Source organism: Paramormyrops kingsleyae, chromosome 6 (genome assembly GCF_048594095.1).
Source record: "Paramormyrops kingsleyae isolate MSU_618 chromosome 6, PKINGS_0.4, whole genome shotgun sequence".
Classification (NCBI taxonomy): Eukaryota; Metazoa; Chordata; class Actinopteri; order Osteoglossiformes; family Mormyridae; genus Paramormyrops; species Paramormyrops kingsleyae.
Window position 1 is genome coordinate 34,539,540 of NC_132802.1, and position 26,162 is coordinate 34,565,701.

General features: G+C 42.2%; 2 protein-coding genes across 3 annotated transcripts in view; both read right to left on the minus strand.

The window, feature by feature from the left end:
• The window catches only part of LOC111848769 (ras association domain-containing protein 1), a 28,776-nt gene extending 10,201 nt beyond the window's left edge, over positions 1-18,575 (minus strand). Inside the window, exons 1-3 of the mRNA XM_023821012.2 lie at positions 17,744-18,575; positions 16,538-17,399; positions 4,273-4,397 (exon numbers count right to left, since the gene is read on the minus strand). Of these exons, the coding sequence (XP_023676780.1) occupies positions 4,273-4,397; positions 16,538-16,850 (438 nt within the window). The 5' untranslated portion in view covers positions 16,851-17,399; positions 17,744-18,575. The remainder of the gene's footprint in view (positions 1-4,272; positions 4,398-16,537; positions 17,400-17,743) is intronic.
• Positions 18,576-19,157: 582 nt separating this feature from the next.
• On the minus strand, positions 19,158-25,894 carry zmynd10 (zinc finger, MYND-type containing 10). Of its 2 annotated transcripts, none has more exons than XM_023821065.2 (12): positions 25,745-25,894; positions 25,430-25,538; positions 25,141-25,257; positions 24,958-25,011; positions 24,632-24,784; positions 24,367-24,455; positions 24,014-24,114; positions 23,610-23,785; positions 22,535-22,660; positions 22,306-22,427; positions 21,750-21,875; positions 19,158-19,564 (listed from the first exon to the last, which is right to left on the minus strand). In XM_023821065.2, the coding sequence occupies exons 1-12, from the start codon at positions 25,840-25,842 to the stop codon at positions 19,465-19,467; spliced, it is 1,371 nt and encodes a 456-aa protein (XP_023676833.2). In that variant the 5' UTR covers positions 25,843-25,894; the 3' UTR covers positions 19,158-19,464. The 2 variants fall into 2 exon arrangements, with proteins under 2 accessions (XP_023676833.2, XP_023676834.2); XM_023821066.2 differs by having other exon boundaries at positions 25,430-25,525; positions 25,745-25,875.
• Positions 25,895-26,162: the final 268 nt, after the last annotated feature.

Here is a 26,162-nt window from a genome sequence, read left to right on the forward strand (position 1 = left end):
GAGCTACTGTACTAAACACATCTAAGCACATTTATCAAAACAGTCATTTGTAAAGTAAGAAAATAAATGTATCCAAACAATGTAAAGTAAAAAAAAAACAAAACAATGTGTCCTGCCCCGATTGTCCGCTCCTTCCGTGTGCCACGCCCCCTCTTTAACCCCGCGTGGAATCCCCATGTGATCAGCTGTTTCTGGTTGTTGTCATTAGCCCTCTGTATTTCCTCCGCGTTTCAGTTTGTTTCCCTAGTCCAGTCATTGTATTGTCCGTCTGCGTTTTGCCTGCCTTACCTGTAATTAAACCCCGTATTCCCCGATACCCTGACGTCTGTGCCTTTGTCTCCGTTCTGTTCCAGCTCGGCACGACAATACAATTATAATTAAATGTATTAATGGTTTATTATTAATATTAAAATAATGAATAATAAATCTTTCTTTTTTAATGTATTTTATTATATAATAATAATTACTGTTACTGTCTATCATTGTTTAAATGTATTTTTACTGTCTAAATATGTGTATTCAGCTAGTGTAAACATGCACGATACAGCGAATGCGAGGCTGAGACTGAAGCTTTATCCTTTGTTTCCGCTGAGAGATGTGCCGCGTGACTCATTTCCCCGCGCATACAAGTTATCTTAGGTCGGCGTTCACGGTTTGACTTCTGGGATTTAGATTGAGCTCTAGGTAATTTTTTTTTCAAACTGGTTGGTTAGACTTTTAAAAAATTCGAGTTCTAATGAGTTCGAGAACTGAGGTACCACTGTATATATGTTTCAACAAACCATTTTTTAAGTAAGGTAGGTTTCTTAGTATTGCATTATACGAATCACCTGTGCTGTTCAGGGATCGATGTTAAGTCACTGTTTGAACTCACTGAGTTATTTTAGGATTATTGCTACTATTAGGAGTACTAGTCTGCCTCTTGTGCATTAATCAGGCAAACATTGCTTTATTCACATCTCATTCAGCTCTGCATTCTCATTCAATCTAACCCTCTATCCCCGATATTGCATATAGTAGTTGTGGAAATGGGTCTATTGTATAGGATAAATAGGCAGGTAATAAAATCTAGGCTTGTGCAGATGGCACATATGGACACGTGACTCCCCAAGTCCCGCTTGTCCCAGGAGACTATCCATGGGTCACTGGTCCAACCATCTCTACTGCTACTACAGTAAAGTGTGTGGACAGGCCCCTATTACACTAATGACTGAGAAACTGACAGACCAATACTGAGTACATCTACATCCTATATATACCCAGTATAAGGTTAACAAGTCAGAATTTCTTGGAAGCTCACTCCCAAAGAGACAGAAATGGATGATAGTAAATAATGAATGGTCACAGATTAAATTAAAGGGTACTAATGGCCCTGCTCTGGAGGCAAGGCAGGGCAGAAGAGTGATATCATTAAGACAAGTCAACGAAGGGGAAGGGGGGTGGGGTGGTGGAGGCGGGGGGGTCAGAGTGGCGCCATGGCCAGTCATCTGGGGATAAGGGATCGGATCTGCACAGATGCTATGTTCTAAATAGGGCAGCAGGCAGAGACAAGACTGAGCCAAGAGGTGCAAAGCAGCTGGTTTCACAGAGGGAGGCATTTTATACCTTCCCCTCAACCAAATATGTACAGTATGTAGTAATATACTATATTTACTCATAGGGGCCACATATGAAGTGTGAAATTAATCATCCAGTCACCCATAAAGGCAGCCCTTTGCATTTAATTTGAAGCCTCTGCTAAATTTATACTCCTCTGGGCCACATTTTTGCTCCCTCCTAGCTCCCTGCCAGACGATTTCACATTTTTGCACCCTCCCAGTTCCGTGCCAGATGGTCCACATCTTTGCTCCCTCCCAGTTCCGTGCCAGACAGTCCACATTTTACAAAAACTTGGAAAGATCCGTATCTAAAAATGTAACAGTTCTGCCCACATGTTCTATTCCAAAGCTCCACAATTCTTCCGCAAATGGGTTGACGAGCACTAGGATGTTATTGCTCACCACCCAGCTGCCACTACGTTAATCTGAAGATTGGGAACGTGGCATTTATTGCAGGCCCATAAATCAGAGCTTTCATCAGGCTACAGGCTGTGAGTAAGGCTTCCTTTCAAGCACTAGCACCACTGATAGGGTCCTGCAAACCCAAACCCACATCAGTGTCTATAAGACAGTGTGTCTAGCCTTCCATTTTGAGTGCAGGCTGTATATTCTGTAGGTTTGGACATCAATATGTCAAAGAAAGCCCACAATGATAGTACTGGAGAAACAGAGACAAAAAGGAAACATATCCTTATATGGACAGCAAGTGATAACCCCCCCACCCCCCACCACCAACAGACAGACACACACACACTCAGCCATGTTAAGGCAAGAGGCTGATCATAGGGTGACTGTGAAGAAGCTCATGAACAATGGGTGGGGGAGGAGAGGAATAATTACAGATCAACAGAAGTAAGTCCAAGGGTTTGTGTGGACGCGTGTCTGTGTATACCTCGCACACGCGTGTCTGTGTATGCCTCGCACACGTGTGTCTGTGTATGCCTCGCACACGCGTGTCTGTGTATGCCTCACACACGCGTGTCTGTGTATGCCTCACACACGCGTGTCTGTGCATGCCTTGCACACACAGAGGTGTGTTTATTTCTTAACAGCTAAAAAAGGCTGGTTGCACACTGCTGCTTACAGGAAACTGCGAGTAAATGTCTAGGCCACAGATTCACCAAAATTGCTGAGTATGACCACTGAGTTCATATAGTAGATTATGTAAAAACTGCCTCTTTTCATATGAAAATGAGCAGGGTGGACATGTTGCTGTAAGTATCGGAAGACAAATGGCCTTCTGATTTGCATATCCTGGGGGAAATAATGACAATGTGTACTAATGAAAACCCCTAAAGGTTCATTATAAGTCAGTTAATTTTTTCAAGGGAGTTCAATGGCTTTAATTCGGCTTGTTCTGGAACCAAGTATTTTGGCTAGATTGTCTAGTTAAAATAAAAAAAAAAAACTGCTGAGCAAATGGAAAAAAATAAAAATCACATAGGAAGTTAATTCAGAATTTCTTTTGGCTCACTTTCAAATAAAACTACAAAAAACAGAAACAGTGCTACAGAGATGCTAGAATAAGTCTTATTCAGTACAATATATAAGTATTATAAATATTATTCAGTACTGTATAATATAAAAAGATAAGTATTATTCAGTGCAGTATAATATAATAAGCATTATTTAGTATTGTATTATATAATAAGATTATAAGTATTATTTGGTGCAGTATAATATGATAAGTATTATTCAGTATTGGCTTGATTTTAGCACTTCTGCTTTTTCCTAGTTTGTTGTTTTGTAACTAAAAAAACTCTACCGACAGATTGAGACGGAATAAAACAAGAAAACACTAGGAAAACAGGCACACACACACACGCACATGTAGGGTAAACATATCCTTATGGGGACCACTCATTCATTTCAATGGGAAAAATGCTAACGCTAACTATGACAACATTAACCCCTACTCAGTCCTAACCATAACCATAGGAAACTGGTTCCTATAAGGGAAAAAAACGGTTATTAATCACATTGTCGGGAAATTGTGTCCCCATACGGTAAGGTATACCCACACACACACACACACACATACACACACACACAAACAAAAACTCTCACACAATCCGGGATGTATGGGCCCACCGTACGATACACTGACTCACCATATCACCTAAAAATTGTAGTTAGATATAAAATAATAATAAGTTGCCTCACTAGGCTGACCACAGCATAAACAGTAATTAGATATTTTATTCAAAATTAGTACAGCTACCTAAGTTGCTGTAAAATGCACAGAAAGTCTTTCTTTTTTGGATTGATGAAACCCAACAGGCACTTACAAAGAACGATGTATAAAAATATTTAATACTATATGGTTGGGCTGTGACAAACCCATTACCTGTTTTGAAAAGGGGAACTCCTCATTACCCTAGGACAAATTTTCCTAGTCTGTTCCTCGGGGAAACCCAGAGAGGGAGCAAAAATGTGGATTTTCTGGCAGAGAACTGGGAGGGAGCAGAAACGTGGGTGAGCTAGGGGTCCCCGAGGACCGGATTGGGAAACACTGCCCTAAGGCTTCACAAGCCTTGACTGGCCTAGTTGAGGCTGGCTCCTGGATTAGAGAGGGCCAAAACCTTCATGCTTTATGTTTCTGACCATAATGGAAAGACAGACTTTTGTGGTGCAGCTCATTAGAGCTTGACAATACAAACCCATTTGCCCTTACCACATCAGTATCGGTCTCTATGGCATCCTCTGTGATGTCCAGCTGGTTGGAAATGGAGTTGCGATGTGAATTGCAGTCCAACTGGATAAGTCCTCGGCAGCGGTAGTGACAGGTGAATCTGCAGTCTAGAATGGAGAAGAGAAAGGCAAATCAAGATCTCTTCTTTCCACATTTCACCGTTTTACTATGCAATGCACCACCAGTGCATGAAATATCCTTTAGATTATACTGCATGTGTACTGCTACACAAATATGGTGTGTAGTAGTATTACCTACACAGCAAAATTTCCTTAGTGTTGCTACCCATAGCGTGATCAAATAATCTCTCAGGGAGGACCCTGAGCTAGGACAGGATTTGTAAACTAACATTTCAACCATTTCAATTAAAAGGACCCAGATTTTACTTTAACACTGAGTTCTTGCTGTGTGTTGATTGGTCAGTCTCCCATAATCAAATACTTGTTACTAATGTTAATGTGAAACAGCTGGATTAGTCTTTCAATCAAGGAAACAAATCAGTCAAAATACAAGAGGAACTGAACTGTTTACCCAAACACAGGAGCCTTTCAGTTTTAGAGTAGTTTGTAAAACCTTAAGTAGCTCAAAGTGTCCTCCCTGGCATGGATTATCCGGTCACGCTATGCTTCCATTACAGTACTCTTAGTGCTCGTAGGATGATTCACCCCATACAAATAATAACTGTGAAAAGGGAAGTGGTATGATCAGGTGATCAGAGTGAACTTCTAATCCAGGCCATATCATCCGCTGTTATTTTAGCTGGGTACCCTGCCTTTGAGGCTTTTTCAAACTAAGCTCACAAAGGAAATGGCTATCAATACGACAATCTACTACATAAAACACTAACTACATACAACTACATCTAACACTAACTACATCTTTATTAACAATCGATGATTCTGAAGAGTTTTGAGAAGAGGAAATGTCCACCTGGTGAATTCACATGGCTGATGGCGACATTTACAGCTCCCTAATCTCAGACAACTGTCAGCGAAACACAGGAGGAGGAAACCGGATGGAAGGAAGTGCTGAGAAGGATCCTTGCCTCCCAGGGGCAATTAAATAGCAGTAATATGCCAAACGTTTCTATCATCACACCGGTGTCAGATACATTAGGAGCAGTTTTAAAATACAGGTTTATGAAAAGGCAGCTGTACTGAGTAAGAGTGATGTGAAAAGCATAACGGTTAAGATGCTTTAAAAACAGGCTAATGTAACAGACAAGTATAAACATTTTATCCAAGACGGCAATCTGCAGGATTCTCTGCGGGGAAGCGGATGTGCTTTTAACCATTTCCTCAGCAGAGGGGTGGCTCAGAGGGGGGGGGTGGCCGCTTTGGTGCTGACACACGGCCCCCGCATTGTTTAGGGGTTACATCAGTCAGGGTCCGCCACACATGGCCGGCAGCTGAAAGCCACGTGGAGGGGAGCAGAGGAAGTAGTAGACAGGACCACATGTAACTGGGGGGGCGGCTAATTAGACATGCTGCCCCCCCTCCCCCATTCTCCACTCAAGTTTCCATTTTTCCTGAAATGGGTCCCCTTCACCTTACATCAAATGTAGCCTCTGATATGAGGTATCACTGGAATTTATGTCTAGTCTAGTGAATATCAGTTTCTGAATTATTCTTTTCACTTTGCATAGTCAACTATTACATTTTGTAACAGATTCTTCTTCACACTGACAGTCTGCTACAAACAATGTTTTATAAGAAGACTGTGTGAATTACGCATTTCAAATTTTCTATTATGTTTCCCCATGGAGTTGGTAAGATTCTGTGATAAGAACTAATCCATTACAGCGTCAGAGAGCCTGCAGTCTGTCTCAGGCAGCACAGGACACTCTGGCTCTCCTCAGAGTACACAGACTATGAGAAAGACACTATTTCAGTTACATGCTTCTGGATCACAGACAGAACCCCTGAAAAACACGCAAAGAGATCAAACAGAGCTGGGGCTGGGACTGAATCCACAAGCCATGATTTTACTGAGGAATAAAGTGTTAGGAGAATTTATTGGGGGGGTGGTGTCCTGCTTGTGCCAGGTAGCATGGGGCAAATGGCAGGACCAAAACCTGAAAAGAATGACAATGACAGTCCATCACAGGGGACACTGCATACACTGCACACATGGTCTACACTGCACATTCTGCACATGCACAAAATTTGTACAGTTTTATATTCATACTGTTCCATTGGGTGTCTTGTCTGTTGTCTCAGTGTATGCTCTGACCTCGGTGAGTGATGTCTCAATGAGGGAGACATTTTACTCGCAACTTCGCTCAGTGGTTGATGGATGCCCACGAGGTGACACTCCTCTGGTCATGGGTGACTTCGATGTGACCACTGGCACTAACAGGGCTGGCTATGAGGATTGTGTCAGTTCCGACAGGTCTGGAGACAGGGATGAGAGTGGCTCCATGTTCCTTGACTTTTCAAAAGGTCAGGGGCTGTCGATTGCAAGATCCTGGTTTCAACGCCCTGAGCTGCATCGTTGGACTTGGTACTCCAATACTGGTGGTGCAGCAAAGGAGATCGATCACATCCTCATGGGCAGACACTGGAGGCTCCTGCTGAACTGCAGCGTCTACAGAAGTGCCCAATGTGTGAATTCTGACCACATCCACCATCCAGTAGGCTACCACGTACTCGGAGAATGAGGCTGGACTAGGCCAGACTCCAAGATCAAGCTGTGTCTGATGAGTTTGCACGCAGTTTGGTGAGGAACTTGCAGACTCGGGATGCAACATCCTTGAATCTAATGTGAGGTGGGAGACCTTCCGTGATAAGACCCTGAAGGTTGTCGAGGGTTGTGCTGGTTTTGCCAGAATTCCCAGAAGGAGGTGTTTCATCTTGCAGGGCACCTATCTATCTATCGAGAGGAGTCGCAGCGCACGACTTGGTGGCAACTCCAGTCTGTACCGGGAACTGAGAAGGACGGCTGTGAGGGCTCTGAGGGCAGATAAGGAGGCGTTTGTTAGACGAATATGTGAGCAGATGACACACCATCTGTGGTCTAGTGACCCACGTCTTGCTTACAGAGGAATCAAAGCATTACGCACATCTGAATCTGTTCCTTGGAGACTTGCAGTCAGGGTGGGTGATGGGACGGTCCTTATGGATGACCCGCTGGGCCGGCTACTTTGAGCAGTTGTTTAAAGTTGACCCTCCAGCTAGGATGTTGGACATCTCTGGGTCCAAGGTTCTCAAGGCTGATCCTCCAATCAGCTGTGAACCACCCAATCTCACTGAGATTACATGGGTGGTGAATCAGCTGGGGATAAGGAAGGCCGCAGGGATCTGTTGTATCCGGGGTGAACTTCCCCAGGTTGCTTCCATTTGGGAGTCAGGTGTCATCCCAACTGACTGGAAAACAGGACTTGTAGTCCCTATCTGGAAGTGGAAGGGCAATCGCCTGGACTGCGACAGCTACAGGGGGATAATAGTGCTTTCAGTACTGAATAAGATCCTTGCTAGGGTCATCCTTAACAGGATCCATGATCACATGCTCATCTGTCAACAACCAGAGCAGTCTGGTTTTACGCCGAAGAAGTCTACCATCAATCGTATCCTTGCACTGAGGGTTCTCATCGAGCGCAAGTGCGAATATCGGCAGAGGTTCTTTGCAGCCTTTGTTTTTTGTAAAGCGTTTGATTCAGTTTTTGGAGTCGAGTTGCCCTCTGGGACATCCTGAGACTTCACAGGATCCCCACGAAGTTGCTCGACGTTATGGTCGGCCTGTACACTGGTACTGTGAGTGCTGTGCAGAGTGGAGGGAGAACCTCCACATTCTTCCCAGTTGATTCTGGGGTTCACCAGGGATGTGTTCTTGCTCCTACTCTGTTTAATGCTTGTATGGACTGAGTGTTGGGCAGGGTCATGGAGTCCAGCAGCTGTGGGGCATCCGTTGGTGAAGAAAGATTTACTGATCTTGACTTTGCCGATGATGCTACGATCTTAGCGGAATCGATGGAGGCTCTGATCGAGGCTCTCGAGAAACTAAGCAAGGAGTCTGAGTGTTTGGGCACAGCCATCAGTAGTGTGTCTATCTGCAGGGAGAAGTTCGACCTTGTCAAGAGATTTCTCTACCTCGGTAGAGACATTAATGTCTCTGGTGATTCTTCCTATGAAGTCAGCAAATGGATTGGTAGAGCATGGGGGGTTATGAGGTCACTGGAAAGGGGTGTGTGGTGCTTCCGATATGTTTGCAAGAGGAGGTTCGAGTCTTTAGAGTCCTGGTGCTCCCTGTCTTTCTGTATGGCTGTGAGACATGGACACTATCCAATGATCTGAGACAAAGACTGGACTCCTTTGGTACTGTGTCTCTTCGGACAATCCTTGCTGATACTGCTGGTTGGACTTTGTGTCGAATGAGCGGTAGCTAGAGGAATCCTAAATGAGGCACATGACCTGCATTGTGAGGGGGCATCAGTTACGGCACTATGGCCATGTGGCGCGTTTCCCTGAGGGTGATCCGGCTCGCAGGATCCTCATTGCTGAGGAACCAAGCAGCTGGACCAGGCCGAGGGGACGCCCACGTAACACCTGACTGCGGCAGATGGATGGCCATTTCTGGAATGAGGGACTGGACCATGTGTCTGCCTGGGGGGGTCTCCAGCCAGGATCCCAAAGAGTTTTGCTGATGTGTTGGGTCTGGCAACGCGCTGCCTCAGCGCATGCTCCACAACTTGACCTGACTGGCCATGGGGGGGGGCCAAGGGAAACGGTATTCCAATGCACCATGTATTTGTACATAAGGGACAGGTTTTATAACCCTCACATCATGGCGAGAACATTCCAATGTCACATTTAGAGCAAAGATTTAAATCAATAGCCATGGGGTTTAAGGAAACAGTGCTACAGACTGAGCCACCAGGCTGTCCTGTTTGGGAACCTCACAAGCTCATAATATATTTAAACATTTCAAAGAACCACCTGTATAGATTGTTCCTTATGACTCATTGTGCATTCAATGTTTCCTAAGACCCTAACAAGGCTCTCAAAGATTGAAAGATAAAAGAATGGAAAGAGTGGAATAGATAGACAGATAGAAGAGTGTTATATTTGATAATGAATAAGAGAGGAAGTACTATGGTCTTAGATGGAAAATGAAATAGCAGATGCCTGGTGTCACCATTCTTGGAGCACACTGCCCTCTTGTGGCTAAGCAAAATTTGAACAAGTTTGACAAAGTTCCAAGAGAATATACACAATAGGCTAGGCTGTAGTGTCAGCTCAGGATTGTTGCTGGGATCAGGGGCTCCTATCCCCCTGCTGCAGGGTGTGTGTGTATGGGTGTGTGTGTGAGTGGAGTTTCCATGTTCTCCCTTCGTTTAGTGGGTTTTGTCTTGGTGCTTTAGTTTTCTCTCATAGTCAAAGACAAACAGCAAATGAGTGTCCCTAACCAGCAGCCCATAATCTGTGTGTATGTGCTATCTCATCTAGAATGAACCTTTGTGTCTAGTGCTGCTTCAAATGGGCCCCAGGCACAGTGTGACCCAGCATTACAACAGCAGTTAGAAGTTATAGCCTATACAAACAATATAATAATAATTATATTAGTAATTATTATTTAACAGTAATCAAGAGACAATAATCCAGAACATCTATGTAGTTAGGTGAAAAAAGGAATATAAAATGGTATCTACACCTCTAGTACATCAAACACTGAGAACTTTAAGTAAAAGTAATCTTTAATTATTTGATGAAATAAACATATATTAACACGATCAGTGTTCTGTTTTCTAGTCACCTTTCTGAGAAAAGCAAAACATAATGGGAAATTAAATGAAAGATTGGAATTATGCTGGGATCAATGGGGAGTACATGAGAGTATAAACTGTAAAAATAACACATTTAACATTCAGTTTTTAAATAACAATAAACCGATCATTATGTGCATGTCTGTATATAATTATTGGAAAGCCTGGGAACCACAAAGCACAGGGATTTGGAAATTTACCAGAATTTTACTTGGGGATTCCCATTTCAGGGGAAGAGAGAGTAGGATGGAACAAAAATGCTGTTTCAGTTGAATAGAGAAAAAAAAAGCATTGCACTGAAACGCATACGGTTACATATAGTGTTTGATCCAAGGTCAAGACTGAAACAGAGGGAGAACAATCCCATATATGCAAACACTGGGAATAAGGTGGAACAAGCGATCAGGAACAATTACGGTAAACTGACTCTCCTCTGTGAAACCCCACCCCCATTCTCTCAATAATGCATTTTAAAAATATAAAGGATACATTATCTCATCACTTGGCAACAATAGGTCAAGAGGATTACCTCAGGCTAGAGCTGTGAGATCTAAATCCCATCTCATTCATGGCCAACCTCTCTCACTGATTTCCAAAAGACATCCACTAGCAGACCCCAAACCCAGCCCCCAATAGCCCTACAGAAAGACCCAACTGTCAATGCACAAGCACAGTTTTCACTGCCTCCAGGCCTGGGGTCCCAGCCAGCAATCCAAAAAACCAGAAGAAGATCTGTTAGATGGGCTGAAAAGGGAATGAGGTCCTTTGCATTGGGGACGTTCACAGCACTTTCACAATTCCAGACACTTAGAAAATACTCTCCTCTATCCGCACTGAGGGAGACTACAGCTATGACATGAGAACCAGCTGCTGAGTCATCAGCATTTTTTCCTGGGGCAGCATACAGGTCAAAATAACCTGGATAATCAGGCATTTAAATTAGACAGACAGGTTAATCAAAAAAAATATCAAAACACAGAGTGATACAAAAAATGAATATCATAATTCTAAATAAAAATTATAGAGTATAGAGAATAACCCCCTTTTGGAGTCAAGCCTTCCTTTGCACAAAAGTTAACAGCAAACTTCCCTCCTTCTTCATTATCAGTGTCTCCCCCCCTAGCAACTCCAACCTTTGACTTCCTGTCCAGCAGACATGGCAGACGTCTCCATCATAACACCATTGTGTTTGTGAAATGGCTGAAATGGCTGAAATCAAACCAAAAACCAAAAACCTGTCCCAACGACAACATTGGGCAATTTTTTTCACACCATATTAAAGAAGGGAGGGGAAAAACCTTCAACTCAGGCTTTCCAGAATTACAGACTGTTCCTAGTATTTACTAGTTAGACCTTAACACCGGCCATTTCACTGAACTTGATTACCGTAGCCTCCCACTCTCCAGTCCGGCCGGCCTTCCTGGGCCTAGCTCAGGAGGACAGCACTGGCCACCGGGTTTTGATGGTATCCTTTACTGGGCTCTTGCTGAGCTGTAAATCACTGGTACCGTACCTAGCTTGTATCATTCCTACTTGATTATCAGGGCCTATTGAGTGACATGACCAAGCTCTTTCCCTGCATATTATCTGAGATCAGCGTCACATCCTCTCCTAATTTCTATATATACACACATAGCACTTGGCTTTGATGTCTTCCCTCACAGCATTTCTCATCAAGGCTAGATAATAAGATTATAGGTCTGCAAGCTCAACCAGGGCCGATGGGCTTCAAGCTCATCGGCAGATTCAGGCCGGACTCAGGCCAGTTTTTTCATGCATCAGTCAGGTTTGGGTTGCAGCACCGCGGCTTTATTTTGTATTTGTTGTGCCAAAGCCAACAGTGTAACAGGTGGAAGCCGGATACACTACTGTTTCCCAACCTGATGCTTGGGGACCCCCAGACGATACAGGTTTTTTTCTCCCTCCCAGCTCCCTGTCAAACAGTCGGCATTTTTGCTCCCTCCCAGCTCCCAGGGAGTAAAAACGTGGTCCGTCTGGGGGTCCCCAAGAACCAGACTGAGAAACACTGGGACAGAGTATATCCCCGAGCAGCAGCTCTAGTAAATGAAATGTTAGCACAGCAGGGAGAACCCCAGAAGAGAGAAGGACAGTGCTGATACCATTCTTCATCTTCACAGCGCCAAGACATGAAGTGCCAAGGCAGATTTTACTGCTAAAAGTTATGTTACTGTTCTTTAAAGCTGTAGCCAATTGGCAAAGATTTGGACTTTGATTCAACTTCAAAAGCTTTGTTTCTCATTCCTCTCATCTCAGCAAGTGGTAAATGCATCCTGACTTAATAAAACTGTAAAACTACCGGTAACTGGTTTATTTTTGCTCATGAGGAAGGACAAGATGCTAACTGCCAAGTCATGCTTTTGAAACATCGCATTTTTTAAGGCAGTGTGCACACATGTTTACTATGTATGTGCGTGTGTGTGCGTCTGTGTGTGTGCGTGTGTGCATACGTGAGTGCATGTGTGTGTGCGTGTGTATGTGTGGGTTTGCAAAGATTACATTTGAGGACCAAAATCTCCCCAAAGTGTCGTAAAACTTGAAACTTCCTTACATTTGGGGACATTTTTCAGGTCTACACAACTACACAACATTACAGGTGGATTGAGTTTATGTCAAGTTCAGGCTGAGAAAATCTGTTAATATTCAGGCTTGGGCCAAAATTACATCAGGCCTGCAGGGTGCTCTAACTAAGGTGATCATCTTCATCTCCACTTGACATCCCATCACCCATCTCAAACTCATTTCACTGGCTGCTATCAGATTTCAAGCTTTAGTGACGGGCACTCCTACCCTCCATACAAATCATACATAAACCAGCAGCCCAACTACATACTTCAGCATGGAGATGTCTGACTTATTTCTGTACCGCAAAGAATTTACAGCCCTATCTGTTGAAATGCGCTTCTTGCCCCACTGAAGACTGCAAAATCCTTCATAAACCAAAAGTCAGCACTTTGTATCATGCTTTAACTCATAAATATAGCTTGCTGTATACTGCAAAAACAAGATTGCTTTATAGTACTGTCTGTACATTAACACTGGATTGTGCATTAATACTTAAGCAGCTCCGCTACATTCAGCTGCACCTACTGACTACCTGCTTAAGTCAAGTCCTACTTTTTCTATACACTGCATGTGTGAACACTATAAAGTAACCACTATGTATATGTGAATATGAACATCATGACCACACTGAAGTCCCCCTCCCATCTTTACATGTTACATTCCTTGTGACCTACTTGTACTGAAAAAACATGTATAGCACATGCATGTTTTAAAAGGCACAATGCAGGTACCAACATGAAAACTTAATAATACAGTATACATTAAAGCCAAAAACCAGTATTACTTCTCTTGTATGAGCATTGTGACAATTTTAGAATATCATTGGGTGTGGACAGAGCCGCCAAGGGGAATTCACATTACGATTCTAAATAAATTGCGTCACTACCACAAAGAAAACTAGAATACAGCTTGTAGGTGTCAAGAAAGCCTGTTTTTGCTTCTGATGTGTACCAGATATTTAAATATATACACCCTAGGCTTCTGAGAATCGGGAACACACACCCCCTCATTGCTCTTGCACATCAGCCTCTGAGAAGTTTTATTGCAGTTGGTGCATGTGGGGTGAGAGAGCTTGAAATACTTCCTGTATTAGCACATCATTGCTTAATTACCAGCTGGAGAAATTCATCATTACGATAAAGTAGATATTATGAAAGTATTAGTTCTGTGCTGTAGTCACTCTGTAAGCCAGTAGCTGTCTAGGCCTGCAGGCTGAAAAACGGAATTACAGATGGAGCCCATACAGATGGTGGCTGAGAGTAGGACTCAAAACAAAAAGAGTTGCAGCTTCTACAGATTTAGCTTCATAATTAAGCCCTTTAATGAGAGTTGGCATGTCACTGTGCCTGAATGGCCTAAAGACTGGCATGAAAGGACAGACAAATGAGGACTGAGAAGCACCTTTCCCTTTGCTTTTTTGCAGATATACCCACCACATGTGTGGGAGAAAGATCAGCTTCGCATGCTGGTGAAACGGCAGAAAAGAATAACAAAAGTTTTTATAACAGTGCCTTAATAAAATACACTCTGCTTAAAAAGTGAATGATTAAAACGACAAAAATTCAACTGTGAATCTGATTATATGAACTATTAACATCTCACTTGATCAAGCAGTTGAAACTAGACTTCCTCATGAAAGGGTTAACAAGCAGCAACAATATTTAAAAACCTGCCCCAACGGCCTGTAAAGATCTATCATTTCCCATGTCCTTCTGTTGACCCTTTTAAATGGTGTCATGTCCTTCTTGTGCAGGAGGGGCCCTTTGGTTTCCTGTGAAGAACAAAGAATGCTTCATGTTCCTCAAGCTGAAGGAATGCTTCACTATGCTCTGGAATACTATGGCACTATGCTCTCAGACTGACTCGGAGCTTCCTGTCAATAGATCTTCATATTGCTCCCCTACCCTGTGGTTCTCTTATTAATTGGTCTGATTCAGCAGGCACCAGTGCGTCCAGAGCTGCCAGTCAGTGACAGCAACTCAATGCCCTCAGAAGGTTTACATCACAAGGATGCCTGACAAAATGAGCTTTCAGCAAACGAGTTTTTCAAACAACATAATCCACTGCGTGAAGCAAAACATTCAGATGTACTCCTTACTTTGTTCTCCACAAACATAGGTTAGGGCATGTTAGCATACTGAAGCAAGAGAACATATGCTATGTCCGTTAAAAGTGTTCGTTTGCAAATTAAGACAAAATACTTTGGTCTTTTAGAAGACCTTATTATGCAGGTTCTTCTATGACATAATTGTATTTTGAAGTTATGCTGCAGATTCATATGTAGAGGTCAATATTCATGATTAGCCATGAAGAGCCAACCAAGAATAAGCACATAAAACCCAACCAAAAGCCAGCTGACCTCGAGGAAATCTGTGTGAACATTCTGTGGTTAAAGAAAACAGCACCTGAAACAACTAATCTTAAACCACCAAGGAAGCTGATGCAAAGGCAAAAGGAAGGTTTGATGCCTGCTGATATCAACAGCCACTTGAGGGTAACAAATGTTCTTAAAGTCCAAACTTCCCTGTTTACAAAACTGCATCCTGTTCTCTATTTATTTTACTTATATAGGACAAACGGACATAGAAAAGGATGGATAGATGATATTTTGTTAAATCTGTGAGACAATATGCATGCTGCTGGACTGCCCTGCAGTTTGTAATACTAAAGTCTAGAAATAAGCTTAAATACAGATGTATGTCCAAAAACATTTGCTAAGGCAGCCAACAGATGCTCATACATGAATAACATATGTATGGTGACTGAGAATAATGTATAATGTAAAGCGACACTGGGATTCTGAAAGGAGCTATATAAATGAAACAAGGCCAGACTTTGTCGTTTTCTTGTTGTGACTGTACTGGGGGTTATAAAACAATGGTTGAATGAAATAATGTATTAATGAAACTGAAAATAATTAGTAGTTAGGCAGTACAAATAGCCTGTGTGGAACATGGGTGTCGTATCTCTCTTCCCATCAGCGTCAAACCGCTAAACGATATGCTAATACCATGAAAATAGCCTGTACAGGGCGGTACTATAATCTGGATAAAAGGGTCAGGTTCTTAAATGCAGGAGAACATTTTACCATTAATAAAACCATAATGCTGTACAGTAAAAGTGAAACAGCCCTATATCTGGGGAAATTCTGTGGGTTTAATTCTTTTCTTTTACTTCCTCAGAATGCCTACTTTTTCTGCTAAGCAAGCAACAGGGAAATTTCAGTAATTCAGACCTGATGTCATCCATCATAGTGTCTTTTTGCATAAATGCCATTCAGAATGAGTGTACAAAGACACACATCAGTGAAAGGATAAAAGAAATCTAACCTTTATGTGCCGAAAAATGTTGAAAGATTGATGAAAAACAATACAAGCAGCACAGTCAAGTATTGGTTGTGTTTGACCTGCTCTGATGAGACCCAAGCAGAGCATTTGTTCAAAGATTAAGACAGCCACACAACAGTGCCCAACCAACACACGTTTGTTTTCAATTCTCCAATTGCCGTTACTTCTATATTAAGAAGGTGAAAACAAATTTGAGCGTACTGTATATTATTCTGTTTTAAGAATGACCAAACAGCATTCTTCAGTAAAAAACAGCTCAATATTAACAGTTTATGTGCATTCCATCAGAATTAATGAATTTAAGTCTCAATTAAACCACATTACAAAAAGCTTATTTTTTCCACCAACTCCAGGTGTGAGCCACACAAAGACTAGTAGCAGGCCATAAGATTTGCCTGTACCCAGCCAGGCAGACGACATCAGACATAGGACTGCATGAGGCACACATGGCCACAAATGACACAAATGACAAGACCACGAGAATGTACGCAGACAGCCAGCTGGGTGGACAAACAGAAATGTACAAAGACTTGTGCCTAGGCTTGGAGCTACTCACTGATGCAGCGCAAACTCTGTTTGTATAAGCCCCAGATGAAGTCTCCGCAAAGGTCACACCATGTAGGCTGGGTGTGGGTGCAGGGCTGGAAGTCATGACCCTCTCCACTCGCGTTGGTGAGATCTGGGTCCGTGCTGTCTCCCAGCAACCGGATGATGCGGACCCGGTTGAACAGTTCTGGAACTTTCCCGGGACTGAGACGCACAGCATTGACTCGCTCCAGGCGGGATGTACGGGATTCATGTGGGTCCGTCAGCTCAATCCGGTCGTTCAAAGTCAGTTCTTTGAGCTCAATTAACTCGTCCCGAGACATCCTACCAGAGGTACTCAGATGAGTGAGGGGAGTGCAGTACTGGTATGGACCTCACTATAAAGGGTCAAAAATGGAGGGGGGCATGATTTGGTAATTCAACTATACTATAACTGTCAACACTTAAAAACAAAATTCTCCATCTTGAATTTCTGACCACAGTCATTAAAAGACCAGTCAATACATCACTGGTTCACCTCAAGAAAAAAATCTGCAGAAGCTCCAATCACAGCAGGGACTCCAAAAATGTTATCAGTGGTCTGAAACACATCTGGAAACTTTGACAAAAAGAAAACTTCTATGTTTTTGCCTTCCCTCTAAGTCTGTTCCATTAAATACATTTTGCTGGAACGTTTAAAAAATCATGTATCACGGATGAGGGCTTCCAGTGACACGTGGAAAGAAGCCGCCAGCTCTCCACCCGGCAGCTGACAGACCATTAGGACAAGCGCAATGAACATAAGATTGACAGCTTCAGTATTCAGTAGTCTAGGGGAGCTTCGCTTGGCACATCAGGACACCAATCTCCTCTTTAAAGACGTCTGGATACAACTGCAAAAAACAACGACAATGATGAAGGATGGAGACGTGTGCGGTCGCTTGCTTAGGAAATGATGTGAGACAAATACAACAGTTTAATGCTCCAAGAAAAAAATACAGGTATCATTACACCCGTTTTTCTATAGAATATTGGGAGATTAAATCATTTTGTTTAATTTTAAGATCATATGTCTCAAAGTCAGTACGTTTTTATGAAATAATAATATTTCATAAATTAACAAATTATATATACTTTGCTTACAACATACAGAACTGAACGAAATCAGTATTTAACGTCATTAATGTAAAACACAGTTTCTCAACCTAAGAAACACATATGCGGGGAAAGTACGCACCTTGGAAAAAGTAAATGTAGGTCACAGAACATGAAGTCGTGGCCTCCCGAAAAGCTGCCATCTGTGCGGCTGCCGGCCGGCTCCGTGAGAGTCTGAAAAGCTGATGGGTGTGAAGGGCTCCGGTGCTTCTGACGGACTCGCTGATGGCTGCGGAGCCGCTGTAGCCCTTTCGCTCGCCGCCGCAAATGCCGACGTTACGATGGCAGATCCATCAGCCAGATCCGCTTTGCACGGCGGAGCACAATGCAGCTTCTGAAATCTTGGTCTGGCCCTACGCAGCTCGCTTCTCAAATGTAGCTTAAATCGCACTTCGACAGTTTCTTAAATAGTCACGTTGAAAGTTTAGTCGCTCTGAAGGCTCAGGATTTTTTTTTTTGCTGTCTAGTGGTACGGACTGACTTTCAGGAAAACTCTGGCATGTTGCTGGATGCAAACGGGATTTTCACTGTCGTCCTGTAAACCGAATATTTACGAAAACAACTATTCGATTAGGGTAATAGTGTATTATAGCAGCATATTTCGTCCTTGCCCGCAGTGGTCTTGTTGCGCCTTTTAGTTAAAAGTCCGGCGGAGCTCAAAACCAGCAGCGCTGTCCCCTGATGCGTTTGCTGAAGTTTCCACAGGCTTGGTTAAGGAGGTGTGCAACCCAGATAAACATCCATTGACAGAACGGAAAAAGGCTGGTTTAATTGCGTAGATGAGCGAATCGGCATGCTGTGTTTCGGTAGCTCAAATACAAAAGCGGAGCTTAGCGTGATACTCGTCTTGAAAGATGATGATTATTATATAATTTTTTTGCAGTGAAGATCCTCCTTAAACACTGAGGCAAGTTTCTTTAGATATGTTTGGGGGTGGGCAAGATTGGGACGAAAGAGAAATCGGTTAACTGTTATACGACTGAGACTGTAAGTCTTGGTCTGATTTCAAAGGTCGACGTCATTGGTTTTAATTTCCTGTCATGTTAGCTAAGATTAAATAAATATATAAATAAACAAAAACCAGATGGAACTGTCTTTGTTTTTACAAAGGACAATGCATAGTCTTCTGACATGTGCTGGTGAAAACGTCAAACTGAAATGTTTGCTCACATTTTTTTTCATTAAATGCAGCGACGATTTGTTGTTTTTCATTGAAATAATGGAAAAATCTTTTCTACTGATGACAGAACCTCAGATTCTCAGTAATGATTTTACTAATACCTATCGAAGTTCAGAAACAAGGAGATCTGGGTTCTGGTATGTGAGCCAACTGTTCTTAAAAATAACCGAATGACCAGATTAACAAGTAATCAGCAGGAAACACTGCAATGTATAGAAATGGTCATATTTAAGATTTCCTTATTTTATTCCTTTTGTAAACTTTAACCTGGTGTAACATCTCCAAGACCCTGTATCCCAAGAAACATTTTGACTAATTATTGAATGCACACCAACATCTTTATTACCTGGAAATGTAAGATAACCAAAAAAAGTTAAATCATGCTCTGAAACATATTCATATTACAGCTGAGTCACTAGCCTGAGTTAGGGCCCATGTAGAGACGCTTCTAGCCCTTGTGATATTAATAAATCATTCAACAATCCAAAACGCTATTAATGGCTTCATTTTGTGGTCAAAGACCTCTAATCAGTACATAGTTTTATGATATCTGGATAGAAAGGGCTCTGACTTTCTGATGATTCTTGACTGTACCTTTTTTTAACAGTCTAAATCTTCACAATTTATGTCTTTATATTTAAGGTCTTCTGTAGTTTTTCAGTAGCTTCAGCCATCAGCTGACAAGCCGTCCTGTGCTTCGGCCAATGTTTCACCTGGCATTCCCTGCAGGTAGGGCAAAGGCGTGGGCTCAGACTCATTTCCATACTGTGCACAATGCTGGTCAAACATCAAGCATCTTACTAGTACGTGTGGTTGTTCAGTATCTTTTTCTCTTTGCTCATATTATCTGTATTAGTGCCCTCTGCTGTTCATAGCCAATGTACGACTGTGCTCAGTATGTGTGAGGACTTCACAAGCTTTACCAACCAGCTGAGTATAAACAGTCACAGTCATGGAGTGTTCACCTGTTTGGTTGAAACAAAATCTTGGTCTGGAATTTTACTCTCTGGACCTGGACTACCCACCTCTCTTCATAGTACAATATACATAGAGTATATATCAGAACCATTATAAATAATATACATATACAGTTGTGGCCAAAAGTTTTGAGAATGACACAAATATTCATTTTCACAAAGTCTGCTGCCTCAGTTTTTATGATGGCAATTTGCATATACTCCAGAATGTTATGAAGAGTGATCAGATGAATTGCAATTAATTGCAAAGTCCCTCATTGCCATGAAAATGAACTTAATCCCAAAAAAATCAATTTTTACTGCATTTCATCCATGCCACAAAAGGACCTGCTGACATCATTTCAGTGATTCTCTCGGTAACACAGGTGAGAGTGTTGATGAGGACAAGGCTGGAGACGTCACACTGTCATGCTGATTGAGTTATAATAGTAGACTGGATGCTTTAAAAGGAGGGTGGTGCTTCAAATCATTGTTCTGTTAACCATGGGTACATGTGCAGTCATCATTGCTTTGCACAAAAACTGCTTCATAGGCAAGGGTATTGCTGCTAGTAAGATTGCACTTAAATCAACCATTTATCGGATCATCAAGAACTTCAAGGAGAGAGATCCAATTGTTGCAAAGGTTTCAGGGCGCCAAAGAAAGTATCTCGCAGCTGAATCAACTTTAGTAGATGGTCCTAGTGCTTGCTGGACTTTCTTTTAGGGTGACCAGATAATCCATGTCAGGGAGGACACTCTGAGCTAGGACAGGAATTGTAAATTACCATTTCAATTAAAAGGACCTGGATTTCACTTTGAAAGTGAGCCTTTCAATTTGAAAGTAGTTTGTAAAACCCGAAGTAGCTCAAAGTGTCCTCCCTGACATGGATTATCTGGTCACCCTAAAAGAAAGTCCAGCAAGCACTAGGACCATCTACTAAAGTTGATTCAGCTGCGAGATCGGGGCACCATCAGTGCAGAGCTTGCTCAGGAATTGCAGCAGGCAGGTGAATGCATCTGCACGCATAGACTTTTGGAGGATGGCCTGGTGTCTAGAAGGGTAGCAAAGGAAGCCACTTCTCTCCAAGAAAAACATCAGGGACAGACTGATATTCTGCAAAAGGTATAGGGATCAGTCCCATTTTATGCCAACAGTAAAGCATCCTGAGACCATTCATGTGTGGGGTTGCTTCACAGCCAAGGGACTGGGCTCACTCACAATTCTGCCTAAGAACACAGCCATGAGTAACGAATGGTACCAAAACATCCTCCGAGAGCAACTTCTCCCAACCATCCAAGAACAGTTTGGTGATGAACAATGCCTTTTCCAGCATGATGGAGCAGCAAAAGTGATAACTAAGTGGTTCAGGGAACAAAACATCAACATTTTGGGTCCATGGCCAGGAAACTCCCCAGACTTTAATCCCATCGAGAACTTGTGGTTAATCCTCAAGAGGTGGATGGACAAACAAAAACCCACAAATTCTGACAAACTCCAAGCATTAATTATGGAAGAATGGGCTGCCATCAGTCAGGATTTGGCCCAGAAGTTGATTGACAGCAGCCAGGGTGAATTGCAAAGGTCTTGAAACAGAAGGGCCAACACTGCAAATATTGACTCTTTGCATAAACTTAATGAAATTGTCAATAAAAGCCTTTGACATTTATGAAATGCTTGTAATTATATTTCAGTATACCATAGAAACGTCTGACAGGAAAATCTACAAACACTGAAGCACTTTGTGAAAACCAATACTTGTGTCATTCTCAAAACTTTTGTCCATGATTGTAGATGTGATTTTATAAGAGGCCACGGTACATATTCCATAATGTTTGAGTTCTCCATAGTTTTTGTGCTCTGCCTTCTGCCCTTCGCCCCCAGCTACAGGAGCAGTTGTTGGACCCACAGCAGCACTAGAGCTGCCCCCCCCCCACCCCCCCAGTAATCACCTGCGGCAGTACCATTCACTCTGACAGCGCGAGCAGCGCTTCACTGCCTCCACACCGCAGAACCCACACTTGGGTTTCTTGGGAATGAGTCTCTCAATCACGTCCAGATTGTATGTCTGGGCAAGCCTGATGGGTAAAATATAAAGAGAAAAAGAGTGTATTATTTTAAAAATATTTGGTACTAAAATCAAGAATTAACAGTAATTGGCCATAGTGTTCAAAAAACCTGCGTACTTATTAAAATGCTTTTACAGAATACTATCCATCATCTGTACATCAACAGTCCTCATATGTGTTAGTGTGAAGTGTCTCTGCACTGCACTGCTACCATTTAGCTGAATTACTTCAACTGATTTCCCTGTGTATTTGTCATATTAGTATGTACACTCTTGGAAAAAAATGGCCGACACGACATTAAGCTTTGGCCCCTTTTTTCCCCAGAAGTGTATGTCATGGCTGTCTGTACATAGAGGTTCCTCTTTGGTCCTACCTGTGTGCCTCATTAATAGAGCTGGTGGGTGTTTTTCCGTTACTGCAGTTTCAGTGTCAGTCTCACCTGTGCGCCTGCCGTCTGAGATCATCCTCAGAGGGGGCAAAAGCTTGTTTCACCTGAACCTTTGCAATGGCTTTCCACTTGCCTGCATTCTTATTCATGATGTTGCTCCACATTTCTGGAATCTGAAAGGCAAAACATTAAAGAAATTTCAACACTGAAAGACACATCAAAATTTATGAATTGCATTTATGAGGGATCAATGACAATATTATGATTTTTGCCTGCTTACCTGCTCCAGAATAAGGCCCTTTTGGGGGGGAGCGGGGTCTACCACTGCGAGGTGACTGAGGAATCGCTGGAGTTCACTCAGACTGGGCAACTGGTCGATTAAGACCTCCGTCAGGAAACCTCTCAGCTGCAACAGGCAAATCAATTTTTAAAAAATCTGGGATCAACTCTCAAAATGATGTATAAGCCATAGAGAGATACACTCAAACTGATGGTTTAAAGAACCAAAGATCTATGGCTTAACTGATCTGACCAGTAATGAAATTACTAAAACACACATGTATCATGTATATCACATTTTCTGCAATACAGCAGAATGCATTATTGTAAGAAGAAGAAAAACACACAAAATAACTGCTATTAATCACACAGACATCTGGATACCATATTATAATTCAACTTTGTTCTAGCAAGATTTACTAACCAACAATCACTTGGAATATGTATAAATTCTAATAAAGCCACCTTATTCACATAGATTATTTTTAAACCTGCTTTCAGGTTTTAATTCCTACTGAACTGTACATTATAATCTACCTTAAATTGCACATCTATCTGTTTTGCATAACCCCTTAGCCAGAACAGAGTCGCAGTGAGCCTGAGACAGATTCCAGACATTAAAGATTCCACGGCCTGAGTCTCTGCTATACTGTAGCTCAATCTGTATGGAGTGTGCATGTTCTCCCTGTGTCATTGTGGATTTTCTTCTACGTACTCTAGTCCCCCCCCCCCCACCACAGTCAAATAACATGCTGAGTTAATTGGAATGTTAATTGGAGTTACCAAATTGCCCATAGGTGTGCATATGTGAGTGAATGGTGTGTGAGTGAGCCCTGAGATGGGTTTGCACCCCATCCTGGATTGTTTCTTGTATTTCACCCATAGCTTCCAGAATAGGCTCCGGGCCCCTGGAACCCTGAATAGGCCAAGCGGTTACAGAATATGGATGGATGGACATTCACACACTATTCAGGGGCACCAATTTACCAAATTTCAAGTTTCCTTTGGACTGTTTGAGAAATACAGAGTATCCAGAATAAACCCATGTGATTTTCATATGAACTGAGCATCTGTACCCGTAACAGCTGGCTCTTGTTGAAGCTGTTGAAATCATATTTCCTCTGGCATTCCAGCCTCAGCAGCAGGTTACACAATGCAATCCACACCTGACCATCCAGCTTGGTCATCTTTAGCTGGTCTTCTCTGGGAATCGGGCACCATCTCCCATCAATATACTTTTCCATTTGGCCTGCTAAGTTTAGAATTATTGCAACTTGAGAGAAATTACTTTGTCAATGTAGATTTTTGTGCAACAGTTTCCATAAATTTTGAGGAAGCATACTGGCTGAATGTACAGTGAAATTAGAATATGACAATGAGTGTGCGTTGTTCCCATTGAATCAAAACGGTAGTAAATACAAGAACTGTGTAAAAATACTCTATCAGAGTGATTTGAAGTGTGACCACAGAGTAAGCGAACCTTTGTTGATATGGCTCCAGGGGCAGCACTCTACAAGCCGGACCAGGACGCAGGGCAGGTTGTGCGTGCTCAGAAGCCTATGCAGAGCACTAAGGTTCACACTGCAGAAGACAGGGAGCAGGAGGGTAAACATCATTATCATCAGTGTTACCACAGTGTAATCTCTGACATCTCAGATCATGTTTCCAAAAGCAAAAAAGCCGGATCAATTATATACCATATAATCATCGCTATGGTAAGCCGAAAGCCCATAACAGGAAGCAAAAGGAAGCTATACTGGTTTTGAGATGTTTGGTTGGATAAATTGCAATATAAAGGAAGGGGTTAAAAGCAACATCTTTGATAAGAACTACCTGTCAACATGATCAGTAATGTATCGAAGGACAGACAGTGCCTTCAGGGAAATCTCAAACTCTATTGCCACATTCTGATTCTGCAGATCCTAGAAAAACAAATATGCAGAAGGTTAGATCATATCAATACAAATAAAATGGCTAAGAAAAATATACCTACCTTACTTATTATTATAACGATAGATGTTATTAGCCTCCATACTACCAGGTGTCCTTAAAGACACAGCTAAAGCAGGCAACACTCCCACCTTTCTTGGGTTCACACCTGCACAGACGAGTGGCATGCATCCCCTGTATAAGTGACTCTATCTGGGACTGTGCCTCCGTCACTGGCGTTCCTTCCAGCCAGGAGAATCAGTTTCCGGTGGCAGTAGTCAATCAGGTCCAGTATTGAGTCCTCTGCTGCTTCACAGGGTTCCTGGGTTGCATGTGATAGATAACACAGTCACTGCAAGGTTCGTGCACATTCCTCACTGTATTCAAGGGGCTCATTACCAAGTGTACCAAATATTACAAAAAATGTTATAGCAGAATATGCAGGAAAACAATGCACTCTTTTTCTGAATGAAACTGAAAGCTGTGAGTACAAACCTGGTGAAACATGATTGTTTCCAGCAAGTTGATGATAGAAGCTTCATGGTGAATCTGGTAGCATAATACACTGTGGGTTACTGTCTTATATGAAATGGTATATTCTTATCTACACATATACACTGTGATGAAACATAAAATATTAATAGTCTCATGTAAAGGAATAATCTAAAACTGACTCACCACCATGTACAAAGGAAAAGTGCTTTTTGGGTTGAAGTCGTGCAGCTGACATAATATAGGAAACACTTTTTGTTTCCAAATCTCTATCGAGATCATTCCGTGGATCAACGTGGGAATCTACGGGAAAATACCCTACTGTAAAACTGCGACAAAAATCATCGGTGTTCACGTATATGTAACCATTAGTGCATTTCTCCTAAATTTATCAAGGGATTAATTCATTAGCCCATGATTACAGATTGGACAAAGTATTCTATGTGAGTAGGCCTACGTAAGTGGCGCGTTTCACCTTTCCAAACGATACGAGTTGCTCTTTCACAAACTCGTCCTGCATGGCCGTGGCGTTCAGGATCGCCTGCATGTTCAGTTTCTCGATGTATTCATGCTGCATAAACCACCTGTTGTTGCATATATCAGATGTTTCTCAATACTTCAAACCTACCCGAAGTTTAAAATAACGCAAATATCTTCTTATATTGTTATTATTGCGCACCATCTACTTTCAATATGCCTTAAAAATGTCAAATTCTAATTTAGCGTATATAATTATTTATACTATAAATATTTATGACTATTGATCATACTAGCTAGCAGGTACACTTACCGTGTACTACCTATTTCTTTGAGCGAGTACGTTTCCAAACTTTGTATATAGCCTTCGGCCTCTCCAGGGAAAAGTACAGAAGCTGAGGAATCCATCATTACGAACAAGATTTCAGCAGCCTCAAGTAATACGTATACTTAGAGAGCGATCGCCATGGTTACAGACAACAAGCGCATGCGCAAACGCGTCGACTCCGATACCGCCCTGCAGCAAACAGCCGCAGGTGTAAATGCCCGTTAAATTCTGAAAGCCTCAATATAATTACTATACCCATTAAGGAGGCTTCGGGAACATTAGTATGATTTCACACCACCAGGGAACTAGATTCCGACCCTAGCGCTGAGTGTGGAGTTTACATGTTTATCTTCTGTTTGTGTGGGTTTCCTCCTATTTAGGTTATCCCCTGCCTCATGCTGTA

Excerpts from the sequence above, each read along its gene's own strand:
- zmynd10 (XM_023821065.2), bottom strand. The coding sequence starts at position 25,842 with ATGATGGATTCCTCAGCTTCTGTACTTTTCCCTGGAGAGGCCGAAGGC. Across the intron at positions 25,258-25,429 it reads AACTCGTATCGTTTGGAAAG|ATTCCCACGTTGATCCACGG; the intron begins GTGAAACGCGCC and ends ATTTTCCCGTAG. Across the intron at positions 21,876-22,305 it reads CTCAGACGGCAGGCGCACAG|GCTTGCCCAGACATACAATC; the intron begins GTGAGACTGACA and ends TTTACCCATCAG.